Source organism: Arachis hypogaea, chromosome 14 (assembly GCF_003086295.3).
Source record: "Arachis hypogaea cultivar Tifrunner chromosome 14, arahy.Tifrunner.gnm2.J5K5, whole genome shotgun sequence".
Taxonomy (NCBI): domain Eukaryota; kingdom Viridiplantae; phylum Streptophyta; class Magnoliopsida; order Fabales; family Fabaceae; genus Arachis; species Arachis hypogaea.
The window spans coordinates 116179856-116194880 of record NC_092049.1 but is presented as its reverse complement, the minus strand read 5'-3'; the positions used below and the strand labels follow the sequence as shown (position 1 = coordinate 116194880).

At 32.1% G+C, this 15025-nt stretch overlaps 2 protein-coding genes across 3 annotated transcripts; both read right to left on the bottom strand.

The window, feature by feature from the left end:
• Positions 1-2387: 2387 nt before the first annotated feature.
• Positions 2388-4770, bottom strand: LOC112743783 (uncharacterized). 2 transcript variants are annotated; one of them, XR_011871119.1, is made up of 5 exons: positions 4572-4770; positions 4389-4481; positions 4178-4285; positions 2929-3958; positions 2388-2614 (listed from the first exon to the last, which is right to left on the bottom strand). XR_011871119.1 is itself a non-coding variant. In XM_025793116.3 (4 exons), the coding sequence occupies exons 1-4, from the start codon at positions 4650-4652 to the stop codon at positions 3884-3886; spliced, it is 357 nt and encodes a 118-aa protein (XP_025648901.1). In that variant the 5' UTR covers positions 4653-4770; the 3' UTR covers positions 2633-3883. The 2 variants fall into 2 exon arrangements, 1 of the variants encoding a protein (XP_025648901.1); XM_025793116.3 differs by lacking the exon at positions 2388-2614 and having other exon boundaries at positions 2633-3958.
• Positions 4771-6065: 1295 nt separating this feature from the next.
• On the bottom strand, positions 6066-11212 carry LOC112740542 (uncharacterized). Its single transcript, XM_025789206.3, has 4 exons — positions 8618-11212; positions 8415-8500; positions 7033-7884; positions 6066-6914 (listed from the first exon to the last, which is right to left on the bottom strand). Exons 3-4 carry the CDS (start codon positions 7440-7442, stop codon positions 6146-6148), a joined length of 1179 nt encoding a protein of 392 aa, XP_025644991.1. The 5' UTR covers positions 7443-7884; positions 8415-8500; positions 8618-11212; the 3' UTR covers positions 6066-6145.
• Positions 11213-15025: the final 3813 nt, after the last annotated feature.

Here is a 15025-nt window from a genome sequence, read left to right as displayed (position 1 = left end):
TTTTGGTTTAGTTATGTTGGGCCAAGGGCCCACTTTGGGTCCGGTCGGCCCGGTTTGGCCCGTTCGGTCCAATCTTGGTCCGATTTCCATAAAATTGGTACCGAAATTCTCGTCTCAAACTCCTCTATCACATTAAGCCATAAAAATAACATTTTTTGCTTTCTAGAATAAATTCTCATTTATGGGTTAATTAGCCGTTAATTAACCGGGTTTTACAAAAAAAGATCCAAATATTAAGATGCTGCGAAGAAGTACAAATACAAAGAAATCTAAAACAGGAACAAGAAGGAAAATGCAATAGAAAACTGTTGAAGAACTAGCATCTCGGGTATATTGTGTGTTTATTACTTGCAAAATTATTGTTTTAGCACCTACTGAATTTTATCTATCTGATTTTATAACAGTTCTTTGCTTCTTTGTTCTCTTCAATAGTTTAATTTGTACTTATCTATCAGACAATTTATAACAATGAAGCTTTGGTGCATGATATGAAACCATTCTTAGACTTATTTAGGGTGCGCTTGCTTCGGATTATTTAAAAAGTAATTTTACAGTAAACTTGTGTCCTTAAAAATGCTTAGATTTCTCATAATTAAGATCTTGTTTATTGGTTGTAGTCCAGTGTTTTTATTTCAGCTATTGCTGGCTCAAGTTATCTTGCTGCTTATAAAATTTACACAAAAATGTAAGAAGTGAGAACTGGTTTTTTTGTCAGTTAAAAGAAAAAGAAAAACTGAGTTTTTGTGAAAAGAAGCAAACCAAAGGCCCCCTTAATTTATGTCTGGTGTGACTGAATATAATCTTAAATTACATTAAAAAATTAGATAGGTAAATTCGTTGGTTAAAGTTTCAATTATTTGGTTTTGACATGTAATTATATGTATGTTGGATAGTGTGTAGGTAGAATTCATTTGTGCATATGTGATGTTCATAACTTTTGAAGTAGTTCATTGCTCATACTTTGCACCCACTTTAACAAGATTTTGCACACTTTACTCAGCATACTTTGCACCTATCTTAATGAAATTTTGCACACATGAATCAGACAGTTTGTACCCATTTTAATTAGATTTTGCACACATGAATCAGATAATGTGCACCTACTTTAATGAGATTTTGCACACCTTACTCATCACAGTTTGCACCAAATGTAATGAAATTTTGCAGACATGTATCAGACAGTTTGCACCCAGTTTAATGAGAATTTGCATACATGACTTAATATAGTTTGCACCCATCTGTATCTGTATCTGAATGCGAGTATTACTGTTATTATGATTATGATTATTATTATTATTGTTGTTATTGTTATTGTTATTATTTTTCAAAAAAAAAGATAGTTAAATTGGGTGAAGATTTTTTACTTTATGTTTGTAGAAATTGATAAAATGTCGTTCTTTCAATTTGGTTTTCACAATGATAAATTCACTTACAAAAGAGCAAAAACTTGAAGTCGATAAAATGGGATTTTCATTCTTGAAGACTATTCAAGATTGAAAAGTTGATAGACGCACTACAACATTTTCAGGTTGAGGCAACATTTAAAAAGTGTTGCCTAAAGACTGACAAAAGGTTGCTTTTGATCTATGGCAACACTTTTGGACCTAAGGAAACGTTTTTGGGTGATGTTGCATATGCAGCCGTTGCCTTAGATCAAGGCAACACTTTTTTGTTTCAAAAGCAACGTTTTGAGAGCAACACTTGGTAAGTGTTGCCTTTGGTTGAAAAACAACAACACTTCAAAGGTGTGTTTGAGACAACACTTTTGCAGTGTTGTCTCTTCTCTCGTATTTTGGTCACTACTAAAAAGTGTTGCCTATTTGCAATAAAATGTAATTCTTTTACGTGTTACTTATAAGTTGGAATTTGCAATCCTTTGAAGTGTTGCCTATTAGTTTTGAATATGCAACCCTTTAAAGTATTGCCTTTTCTTTTGGATATGCAACCTATACAAGTGTTGCCTTTTTCTTTTGATATGCAACCTATACAAGTATTGCTTTTTCTTTTGGATGTGCAACCATACAAGTGTTGTCTAATATTCAAAATATGCAACTAATGAAAGGGTTGCCTTTTTGATAAAAATAAAAATTATTTTTGTAATAAAAATACAAAAAAATAAAATTTACAATAAAATTTTTTGTTCATTGTGTAATTATTTTAATTAATAAATAAATTTGTGCACAATAGAAAAAAATTATAAAAGAGACAAAATAACTAATAATAAAATTCTAATTAAAATAGATATTAAAAAGTTCAATTAGTATTTCAAATACATGTTCATCAATAATTCTCAACAAAATAATAAAATTTTTGTCTAACAATAATTGTCATAACAAAATAGTAATTAATATTTATCAAAAAGATGTCAATCTATTTGCATATTTTATATCCATGCTTGACTTTGTTGGAACAATCTGATAGTGTGTGGATCCAAAATCAGTGCCAAATGAAAGCTTTTCGGTAACATTAGAGTAATAGTATGATGAACTCAAAATCCTCTTGCCTCCACTGAGTCCAATAACTGCTGCAATAGCCATTGTTATACTCCCCTAATAACTATATGCGAGTAACATCAAACTTCCCTATTAAGTCAATAATTCTTAACCTGTGTCAGCTAAAAATACAGGTGTCAGAAAACTTCCAAATTATTCGAAGTTCTAACCATATGATTATCCATAAAATAGCAAAACAACACTAATAGAATAAAATTAAAGGAACAAAATAATTCAGGATCCATATACTTCAAATTTTTAGTGTTGAATCCATTGAAACAACTTATAAAGTTACAGCATATAAAAGCGGAAGTTTCCAAATGAAAAACAAACACATAAATGAATTGGGGTTTAGTTAAAGTTGCATTTAAAAAAAATTGAAACATAAAAGGTGCAATAACGGAAAATGATGCATGGTATGTGTTTGATGAAGTACCTGAGTAAACTGAGAAATAGAAATGCAATTCAGAGAATGATGATTGCTCCAAAAAGGTATTAGCTTAGTAGTTCTTATTTAGAATCATAGAATCAGAAGGAACAAGCTCATAGGAAGAGACTTCACTCACATAACTGTTGGTGTGGAAGGAAATAACGTTGCTGCTATATTAGATTTTTCTCTTTTTTTTAATGATTATTCTTTTATTATCACTATCATATAAAATTAATTAATTTATGTTTGAGAGAAAGCAACAGAGAAATAAATGACTGAAACATAAATTTGAAGGGGAAAAAATGAAAAGATAAAGATATGAAACAACTCCCTTGACAATTTCTGCCATTCCTGCGAATGAAACAACAGTTACTAGAGTCTGTTGCAGTGACAACACGCATCACTCCCCAACATATTCACATTATTTCAGCAATGAGAAAAAATTTTTCTTCCTCCCAGTAGCACAACGCTATAAAAATAAGTAATTAAAAGGAAAAAGAAAAAAAGATGATTGATTAAAAATAGCAAGAGTATATTGCAGAAGCCACCATGAAGTAAGATGATAGAAGACAGAGAAAGCAAAGGCCAAAAATGTTGATAGTCCATTCCCAATAAATGATAAATCACAAAAATTACTGCAAATATTTTGGTTATACCTGGTCATCATTTTGGATCACGAGTTGATGAGGAAGGACGATTGTTGCCATTCAAACATTGCTTACTATTTATATCATGTGTTGATTCCTTGGCCCGTAACAAAGACAGTGCTTCATCAATATTTGTGCCAAGAGAACTCTGTTGCAAGAGAAGCTTCACAAGATCTTCCAAACTTTGTCTCATAAAGTTCAGTTTTCATTGAACTTATAGTCTCTGCATATTGTTGCTTAATTTTAGCAATCTCCCATTCTTTCTGTAGAGATATTTTTGTGCTTGTCCTCCCATAACATCGAACTCTTCCTGGTTATTCTTTGCCAAATACTGCAGTAAATGTTTTCTCGGGAGTGTCTCCAGCTTCTTGGTGGCTCTTAAGTTTATCCTATTAAAAAAAATAACGATTTTAGCTTGTGGTAGATAAGTTTATCCTATTATCATGTTCTGTGGCAGATAAAGATAATTGCTTTCGTTATTATGACTTTGAACATTGTTAGTTTTATACTGGACAATCTGACTTAAAATGATACTGTAAATTAAGGCAGTTCTACTTCAGATCAATTTGTAAATTAAGGCAGTTCTACTTCAACTTATTATGACTTACAATAACAGCTTGTGTTCCTGAATCAAGCTCTTTTCCTTTTCGTCCAGTTCGAGTTGTAACAAACACATCAACTTGTGATGGGTCTTCTTTGTTCTCATTCATTTCACGCTACAAGTAAGGGGAAAGAGTATTAAAAATGGCCAAAAATAATATTTATCTAAGATGGTCATTATACAACAAGAAAAAAATTATAAAAAATAAAAATTATTACCATTTCATTACGCACTCTTGCAAAACTTATAGGTCCCATTCGATGTTGATGTTGTTGTTTTTTACGATTTTCAGAATTTAAACGAGATAGAGCCTATACCCAACAAAATTAAAGGGAGTTATATGTAATAAACCAAAAGCATCAAAAAGACAAAGAAACAAAATTATTTATTCTACAACTCACCTTAACAGAAGGAATACTCCAATATGCAATTAACTTTTGAAATTGAACTTCTGGAATATCTAAAGGGCAATTTTTCAGCATATCTTCAATGTTGTTATATATCTCAAAATGCTTTTCCTTGATTCTTTTTTTTGTAACCTTTCCAAGCTTCTCGAACACCAATCATCACCCACTCTTTTCCCTCTTTTGGAAGAATGAACTTTGACTACGAAAAAGTACAAAACAAAAATTGTAAATGACAATTCAAGAACACTAAAAATAAAGACGAAACTACAGCATAAAACAGCAGCTACATATTTTCACAAAACTACAGCTAAGCCATACGAAATTGAAAAATTTCAGATCATAAAAAATAGATGAGAAATAAAACACTTACGTTAATATATTTCCATATGCGCTTTTTGACTTTGAGGGGCACAGCTTTCCAACTAGTGTACATCAATGTTATGAAATCACTATTCCTTCCCATTGTTCCAATAAAGTAAGTTAAGTCCTTCACTCTTCTTGGAGTTGGTCCCACTGCCTGTCCTTTATAAAAAGTCACCTCTTCTCTTTCTTCCCAACTTCTTGCATGGATTTTAGCACACCTTATTTTTCCTCGTGTCCTTCTAGTCTTTGGAGTATCTATAAATATGTGCAATTTAACCATTTAACTGAATTATATAGCTATACATGCTAATGAATAAGTAAAATGATAATTATGTATAAAGTACAGCACCTTTAACATTGTTAGTTTCCATAAGGTGATTGTCATCACCATGAAGAATTGCATCTTCATATTCACCAACATAGTCCTCATCATCCAAGAAATCATCATCATCATCATCATCATCATCTCCAACTTCATTAGCATTTGCTCCACTATGTTCCTCCTCTCCTTCCACATGAATCCCATTTGTCTCCAAAAATGTATCAAGTGTCATGGCTTGACAACTTGATTTTGTATTTATTTTCCTAAGATTTTGTTGCTTTTCCTGAATAGATCTTTCATTTTCAGCACTTGGTTCAAAATCGTCATCTTCTCTTTTCAAATGAATCCCATGTGTCTCCAAAAATTTATCCATACCCATAGTTGGACGCTTTTTAAGATTTTCTGGTTCTTCTTCACTAGCTCCAATTTTCTGGTTCGGCATACTTTTCATTCTTTTGGAAATTGGGACTTCTTTTTGAGTGCTTTGCTTAGAAGGCATATGAGTCACTCTCTTTTGTCCATAACCACTAGCCATCATGGGAGAGATAAAATGCTGCTTCTTATGAATTTCTGCTGTATTTTTCTGCATGAATTGCTTGTTGCTTTGATACTGTTTTACAGTCTTCTCCGCTTTAGAGTAGTTCTTGTTTTCATTCTATTTTTGAAATAAAACAAAATAAACCTATTCTATTAGAACCTTAAAAATAAAAAGAAAATAAAATTAATCAGTTATGCTATAGCTGCTGTATGTCAATAAAAAAAAGAAGACTACTATTTAATAGAAATAAACAAGAAGGCATGCCATAAGACACATATATAAAAAGTGATACATCTTTCATTCTACTTCCCTACTATTTAGTGTAATGAAGGAAAAAAGTATAAATCATTCAATGCCGTCTTCGGAATTATCTTCTGATTCTGTGTTATATTCTTGTGAAAGAAGAACTCCTTTTGAAGCATCTATAACAACTTCGTGCAAGTCACCCCTAATCAAATCAATTTCACCATTATCATTGGGTATAGAAGGACCCATTGACTGGTCAGATGGCTCTTTGTCATAAATAGCTTGGGGATCAACATCAGCTTCGTCACCTATGTTAAATAAATCCCTTAGAATTGACTTCATAACATAATGTTTATTTTGATCAAATGGATCTTGCACATAGAAGCATTGGTGTACTTGACATGCCAATACAAAAGGCTCTTCTTGATAGCATTTTTTGTTGAATTGAACATATGAAGAGCCATAGCCATCTTCTTGAGTTTTATACCAGTCACATCTAAACAATACAACCTTAAAATTGTCGAAGTAGTCTAACTCAATTATATCATTTATTCTGCCATAGTAGGAAACTTTTGCATGAATTGGATTTGGATCCTTTGCACTTGCAAAGCTCGTAGTTAACACAACTAAAGTTACGTCACTATTTTGCGTCTTGCATCTTGCCTCACGTTGCCTAGTATGAAATCTATACCCATTGATAAAATACCCCGAATATCTTTTTGCAATCTTGTTGGGCCCTCTAGAAAGCTCCTTAATGCAATCTGGAACATTCTGACGCATGGCACATGCTTTAAACCATGAGGAAAAGGTTTGACTATGGTTCTTAGCTTTCACCCAACTTGTTCCTTGTTGATCAGCCTCATGCTCTCTAAATCCAAAATTAGGATTTTCGTAAGTAAAACCTAGAGATAATACCATGATTCATAATTAAAAAAATTAAAAGAAATGGACAGTTCAATAATATATGTTAGGTAAGTAGGATTTACCTAACATAGTCTTCAATTTTTCCACAGTTCAATAATATATAGCTATGGGCTTGGTTTCGAGACTTGTCGTCAAGAGAAAAAAGCTCACCCTTCTTTGCTCCCAATGGACATCTTTTCTTAGGAAACAAAATTGGAAATGAATGTGGAATTTCCGCTTCAAAGTCATTAGCATCATTATTCTGGGGTATTCTATTCAATTTTTTTTTAACACCATCATATAAATAACATGAGCAAAAAGTCAAACACTCATCAACCAAGTAGGCCTCCGTAATAGATCCTTTAGGACGACTTCTATTTCGAACATATGACTTCAAAGTACACATGTATCTTTCGGGAGGATACATCCACAAAAATTGAACTGGGCCGCCTAGTCTCACTTCATTAGCCAAATGAATAGGCAAATGCATCATTATGTCAAAAAAATGAAGGAGAAAAAATCCTCTCCAATTGGCATAGTGTTATCACAATCTCTGCTTCCAATTGATTTATCTCTTCTAATGTGATAACCTTTTGACATAACCGACGAAAAAAAGAGCCAAGCCGAATTAAAGGGATTGCGACCGAATCTGGAAGTATACTTTTGATGGGAATTTGCAGCAAATAATGCAGCATAAAATGGGCATCATGAGTCTTGTAACCAGATATTTTTCTTTTTGCAAGGTTCACACATCGAGAAACATTTGAGGCAGCACCATCAAGTAGCTTTGCTTTCTTCAAGACATCACAAAAAATTGATTTTTCAGCTTTAGTCATGGAGAAACATGCTTTTGCAAACTTCACTTTTCTATGACATATGGGCTCCATGTCAAAGAATTTAACTGCATATATAATATAACTTCAACTCATGTTACCCTGATATACAGACATTGCATTAGTTTTAAACACACTTAAATCATCTTAATAGACTTATCAGTAATTAAACAAGTATCGATATTGCCATATTGGATACGAATCTTGGAATGGCATATCAGTAATAAAAATTTTACGCAACCCTCGGTATCCAGTTTATACAAAGTCTAATTACTGATATATTTTATTCATAACTAAAATTTTCCAGAATAATTGCTAATCTCAAAAAATCAGCACTACAACATATACTTTATATATTTATTTCTACAGAGTACATTGAATGAAAATAAGCTAAAATTCAAAATCATAATAAAATAACCAAAATAAAATGGTACTACACAAAGCTATGTATGTAAAAACAAGTTTAAGTTCAACTAAAGGATCTAAAATACACATGCAGTTCTATTAAATGCACACAGTGACAGTAGAGATGGCTCAACACTAATGCACAAAGCAACAAGTTTCATATAACCAAAAATTAGGATTCAAAACACAAAACTAGAAAAGAAAAACAGAGGTAAAATCATGAGTACCTGCAGAACAATGATCAGCGGTGATGAACCCTAGCAGAAGAACGCTGGCAAATTGGAAGAGATCATAGATGAACGGCAAGTAAAACCTAGAGAAGCTCGAAACAACAACATTATTACCAAAAACCCTATAATAGCAACGTCAACATTATTAAAATTAGAATTCAAAATGGAAAAGGAAAAGAAATAGGCAAAATCATAGGTACCTGTGGTGATGAACAAGCGAGCAGAAATGATTGAAGCTCGAACTGCTAGCGGAGACGATCAAAGGTCAAACGTGAACAAAGTGGATTGAATCTCAAATGCGAGCAGAGAAGATTGAATCTTGAACTGTGAGCAGAGAGAATCAAAGCTCAAACACGTGTCAAGACCTTCATTGCCATCCTCGAAGAGAAGAAGAAGAAGATGAAGATGATTTAGCAGCACGTCAATGTCTGAGGAAGATGAAGATGGGGATGAATTAGCAGAGAAGAACACAGGTCAATGTCTCCTCTATTGCCATCATCGAAGAGAGGAAGATGAAGATGATTTGTGCTTGTAATTTAAAAAATTAGGGTTGGAGTTTTGTTTCAGACTTTCTTTCAGTAAAAGGAGAAGATGGTGAATTGAAGGCCCGTGAAGGAAAAGGGTTTTGTTTTTCTTTTTTTTAGTTAAAGTGGGAAAAAGTAATTTTTGTTAAAACATTTGGTGAGAAGATTATAATTTTAAGAAAAATATTAATTTATTTTAGGTAACATTTATAAGTTGATGTTTATTAAAAATTTTAAAGCAACTTTTAAAAAATGTAATATATGAATACAATAAATGTTGTCTATTTAATTTATTAAAGCAACATTTTTGTTATGTTTTTTAATTAACTAAAAAGGAACATTTATAACATATTGATTTAAAAAAGTTGCAATAGTCTTATTTTTTTGCAATAAATATTAAGAGTTGCCTTTTATTATTTTAGACAACACTTTTTAAGTATTGTTTAGAATATATGTTGCCATAGATCAGAATTGTTGTAGTGACGATTATTCCTCGCACTTGCTAAAGTATATAACACAACAACAAGCAAACTTGAATTAGTGGTGGGGGGGGGGGACATCGATGTGACAACAAACAAAATTGGAGAAGCTCTAGGACTACCTTCAATTGGTAAAAGCTTTCCAAAAGAAGAAGAATGAACTTCAGAGCAAGAAAGATTGATTTCCCGGTTCAAGTCTGTGAGAAGACCATGGCTACAAGAAATATTATATTCAAGAGAATGTAATGTTTCATCAACATCTAATAGGAGATATTACTTTAGAAGAGTATTTATAATGTTCATTATTAACTCATTTTTAGCACCAAGAAGTAGTCCTGTCACATCTCCAAAGCACTTACGTGCCATTGTTGATGTAGAGAACATCACAAGATACAATTGGGCAAGATTTGTCCATGATGAGCTTATGAAAGGGGTTGAAACAAGGAAAAAAATACATTAAGTATTGATGGTTTTCTTTATGTTTTAATGGTAATCAATCTATTGTACTTATCTTTTTTTTTCTTTTTCGATTTCTCTTTTGATGATAATCATTACATTTATTATTTTGCTTCTAGATTATCTACGACCACAAAGACGCATTTGGAAATAAGAAAAATTATATGGGGCTTTCACCACCATGGGTTGTTTATTGGGATAAAGAAAAACTTGACAAGAAGTTGATACAAGAGTCATCAAAACAAAGGTCAACAGTTTGTTTTATCTATTTTATCTTGTTAATTCAATATAGCTTTTTTTTTATCTTGTCACATTCTTCTCTTTTCTTACAAAACCTTTATTTGTGTGATTATTATTGTTGGGTATTGTTACCTTTTTAGTTAAGTAAGGTGTTGTTGATGCTAAATTTGCAAAAAACATAACAAAAGCACCAACTAATTTGGCTAAGAAAAGAGGGATGAAGGAGTTTAATAAAGATGATAACACAATTAAAGAGAAAAAAGAAAGGTAAACAAATAAAGTTTTGAGGTGTTATAAATGAAAGGACAGAAGCTTATGAGTTTTACAAACACTCTTTACTACTAATTAAACTTTTGGTACTACTAAATTTTTCTAATATTTTTCTATTATCTTTATGCTAGCTTCAAAGCTCAGTAATTTTTGTTCTAAGATCACCTTTAAGTTTATATATATTTGGATTAGTTTGATTTCTTGTATATAAATTTGATGAAGAAAATAATGACAACAAAATGTCAAAGGAAGAAGGCAATGTGTCAGATGAAGAAAAAGATAAAGAAAAGTAAAAATTAGTTTTGATTTATCTTTTGTGATAAAAGAGAATATAAAGTAAAATATAGAGTGTGTGCTTCTTTATAGTGATGCAAAGCAAAATAGGAAGAAGGATGTCAAAACAAGGTAAAAATAGTGTATGTGCTTCTTTAAAGTTATGATTTCTTTTTTTATTTGTCATGAAAATCTAATTTAATAGGGAAGAGAAAAAAAGATGAAAATAGTACGAGATCGCCAATAAAATTAGTAGAAGAAGCTGAACCGAACAAATTAATGAGGCCTAGCAATAGTGGTATAAACTATAGTTCTTAGTTTTTGTTGTTTCTTGTTTTGATTTTTTAGTGTAATTTTTGTTAAGTAATACTACTTGTTATTATGAGCATTCCACACTGTTTTGGCTATGAATTATGTGATTATAAATGAGATTTTGTTACTACTTTAATGAGATTTTACACACCTTACTCAGCATAGTTTGCACCCAATTTAGTGAAATTTTGCACACATGTATCAAACATTTTGCACCCACTTTAATGAGATTTTGCACACCTCATTTAGCACATTTTGTACACATGTATCAGACAGTTTACACCTACTTTAATGAGATTCTACATACATGACTTAGCATAGTTTGCACCCACATTCCTATTATTTAGATTCCTCTTTCTCTCTATTTTAAATCTCATTTTTGTGTGCATACGTTAATATAATTTATGTGTATATGTTCTGTTTTATGCTTTAGATAAGGCAATAAAACCTGAATGGAGAGAAATAGTGCAAAGCGCAGTCCAAGCATTCTTAGAAATAGAAGACCCTAATATTTATACACGTTCTCCAATCAAGAAGACACAAGAACATGTGCGACCATCAATTCCATCATTCTCCCTAAGGATAGATGAAGAAAACAAAATAGGAGAGAAGAAAAGGTGACAGAGGACAATAAGTTAACAGAAGTAGATAAGGATAATATATACTTTTGGGAAACAGATAATAGGTTGAACAAGGATGAGACTTTGTGCATCTTAAAAGACATACCTAGAGCAATATTTTTTAGGGAGGATATCATGTCAATGTTGTCAAGACATCAGATAAACAATATGGTTAGATTTCTTGACTATTACATGTTTCTATTTTTAATATTTTTATGTGTATTATGTTTTAGAACTAACATTACATTATAACATGCAGGTTCTGAATTATATGATCTTTTTTTTTTCAACAAATTAAGGTCACCTAATTTGGATGGTTATTGCATGAATGCTTTTGTTTTGGTGTGTATATAAACTACTTTTCCAATTTCATGATTGAATAGTTTAAACTTTATAATCTAACTATATCTTTATATATAGAGAGAGATATTCTTACATTGGGGACACTTGGCCAAAAGAAAAAAAATTATGTACCTTTTTCCACTTATTTTAGAAAAAATAGTGACAGCTTCTTTGAGAAAAAGAAAATTTCAAAACATAGATAGGTGAATAAAACCAAAACTACTCTCTATGTATTTGTATTAATTTTTTCATTTTATATTTGTGTTAATTTTTTTCATTTTGTGAAGAAGAAGGACCACTGAGGATTTATGTATTTACCTCTTTTTTAGTTATCTCACTTTCCTCTTCTTTGCTTTGGTCTTCTTTTTTATCATCTTGTCATTTTCAGATCCTAGCCTATTTGTTGGACAACCTTTAGTGGACACATAAGGAGGAATTTTAATATCTTGAATGCTTATTGTACAACCTCCTATAAAAATGGATAATGCATCTTTACCACCATCTTCTAATGTAATCAAATTATCTAACTCATTGGCATTAGATGATGACTTAGCAACATGTTTTTGACACTCTGCCATAGCCATATCAAGATAACAATGCAAGATATCACTTGTTTTAATGGGAACATAAATCATCAAACTTCTCTGTTTTTGGGTTCAACAAACTTGGATCATGGCTGCTCTTAATATCACTATGTCTCAACTTCACAAGTTTGCTCTAATGGTCCAAAATATATCTTCTTGGAATTTCTTTCACACGTTCATGCCCTAGGACAACTAAGCTATGATGGCATAATATGCCTATTGATTCAAACATTTGACACTTGTATGTAATATCATTCGCTTTCACATTGTAGTTAATTTTATAAACCTCTCTTTAGAAGTAGATACATCCTCCAAAATAGAATACACTTTAGATGTAGAAACTACTTTCATAAGGTGCAAAATACAATTTACTTTCTTTCTAAATTGCTTTTGTACTTCCTTAAACTTTGCATTAGTATAGGCATCTTGAAATTGCTTCTCTATTAAGGAATTAGTGGCACAAGGTATTATTAATTTGTAGTCTTCAACATCAGCCTCCCTTTCTTGTTACTCTTTCTATCCAAGTCAATTGTCATATTATTTAACAAATTCAATCAACAAGCTCTTGTTATTTAAAAATTTATCAAAATATGAATGCATGCTCTCACTTCGTTGTGTGGATCTCATACCAGCCCAAAAAGAGTGGTAAAAAAATTGGAATCCATCGATGTCTTTCTTCATAAATATCTATGTATCATAGTAAACAAATATACATAAAAAAATTCTTGTGAAAAAACTTAATAAGAGTGGATGCAAAATGTTGCTATAAATATATTAATAACACATTGAAACTTAGAAAATATTAGAATAAGAAAATTGTACTAGAGGCATATTCAAACACATGTTAGAACTCTAGCAAATAAAATATGATAGCCACTTGATACTTTCAAAATACTAATATACTAATTATTATATGCAAAATATAAAAATTCATGTGTAGAGAAGTACCTGATAGCCACTTGTTATCTTCTAGACCATATTCAATCAGAAAATCCTCCCATTGATTTTGATAATCATATTCTGGAGTAGACTCTCAAATAATATTATTTAAATCACCTTGTAACTCTTTATATCTCCTGTATTCGTTGAATTTTTCTAAAATCTTTTTTAAAATGTGCCAAATGCATAACCTATGACGTGTCTCTGGCATCACATTCTCAATTCCAACTTGTATTTCGAGGCATTGATATGTTATAATGCCTTTAGGAGCCGTAGGGGTGGCAACACTACCCGAACCCGCGGGTACCCACCCCGCTCCTACCCGTTCGGGGCGGGTAATGCGGGTAATTACCCGCCCCGCACTGGGACGGGTTTTAACAGGGCGGGGCGGGGTCGGGTTTAGGTTAAACCCGCCCCTACCCGTCTCGGTATATATAATATATATAAAATAATTAGTAAAATGATTAATAATATTGTATCATATTTAAATTTTTACTTTAATTTATGTTATGTATATAAATAATGGTTATATAATTTATAAAATTTAATTTTATTTGTTGGATTTAATAATTATAGGGGCGGATAGGAGCGGGATAGATACCCGCAGGGGCGGGTTAGAGTTTAACATTTTACTACCCGCGGGTAGAGGCGGAGCGGGTTCGATGCGGGTTTTTGTAGGGCGGGATGGGGTTGGGTAAAGCAAAAATCCGCTCCGTTGCCACCCCTAAGGAGCCGTTCCATACATACATCTAAGCCAAGCATTAAATAACTAAGTAAACAAGCCTGAATTTTTTTTTAGTCAACAAACCACACCCAAGAAGCACTGAGTTACTATGATGATTAACCCCCACAAAGGAACCAAATAGCATATTGTAATTATTGATTTTATAAGTAATATCAAATGAAACTACATCACAGAAGTACTCATATGCGGCTCTACTTTCAGCATCAGCCCAAGATATAATTTTGAGACACTTCTTTTGATCAAGTTCAACATCAAAATAAAAATTAGAGTTCATATCCTTCATCCGTGTAAAATACTTCAACATCTTCCTAGCATCTATTTCTTTCGTAACATTGCATACCTTTCTACTGAGATAGTTTTTAACATCTTTTTTCATTAAGTTTATCTTAGAAAAACCCCCCCGCTTCACCCACCAACACTTAATATGTTTTGCTTGGTCTGACACCTGCTCCATCATTCCTCTTAATGACTTCACACATGTGCATACTCATCTCCCTATTACATGTCAACAATTTTGCCATCTCTGAATTACAAGGATGTGAATGATCCAAACACACCTTGGATATAACCCAAAGACCCTCCTTATTCAATCTAATAGAAATCCTTGCTGGGCAATTGTAGTTGGTTTTGGGGTTGGTCTTTTCTATTGGTGAAACTCTAGACTTACGTGTTTCCTCCCTATTACAAGTGATCATTTGATTCTTAGGAACCTTATCTCTACCAACTCTTCGGGTAAACCTTATCTTAGTAACAAAACCAACGCGCTTGGCATAATTCTGATAAAATTGATTTGCATCATTAAGGGTTCCAAAACACATGCCAAC

Excerpts from the sequence above, each read along its gene's own strand:
- LOC112743783 (XM_025793116.3), bottom strand. The coding sequence starts at position 4,652 with ATGCTGAAAAATTGCCCTTTAGATATTCCAGAAGTTCAATTTCAAAAG. Across the intron at positions 4,482-4,571 it reads GGAGTATTCCTTCTGTTAAG|GCTCTATCTCGTTTAAATTC; the intron begins GTGAGTTGTAGA and ends TGTTGGGTATAG. Across the intron at positions 3,959-4,177 it reads CAGGAACACAAGCTGTTATT|GATAAACTTAAGAGCCACCA; the intron begins GTAAGTCATAAT and ends TTTTTTTAATAG.
- LOC112740542 (XM_025789206.3), bottom strand. The coding sequence starts at position 7,442 with ATGATGCATTTGCCTATTCATTTGGCTAATGAAGTGAGACTAGGCGGC. Across the intron at positions 6,915-7,032 it reads AAAATTGAAGACTATGTTAG|AGAGCATGAGGCTGATCAAC; the intron begins GTAAATCCTACT and ends TTTTGGATTTAG.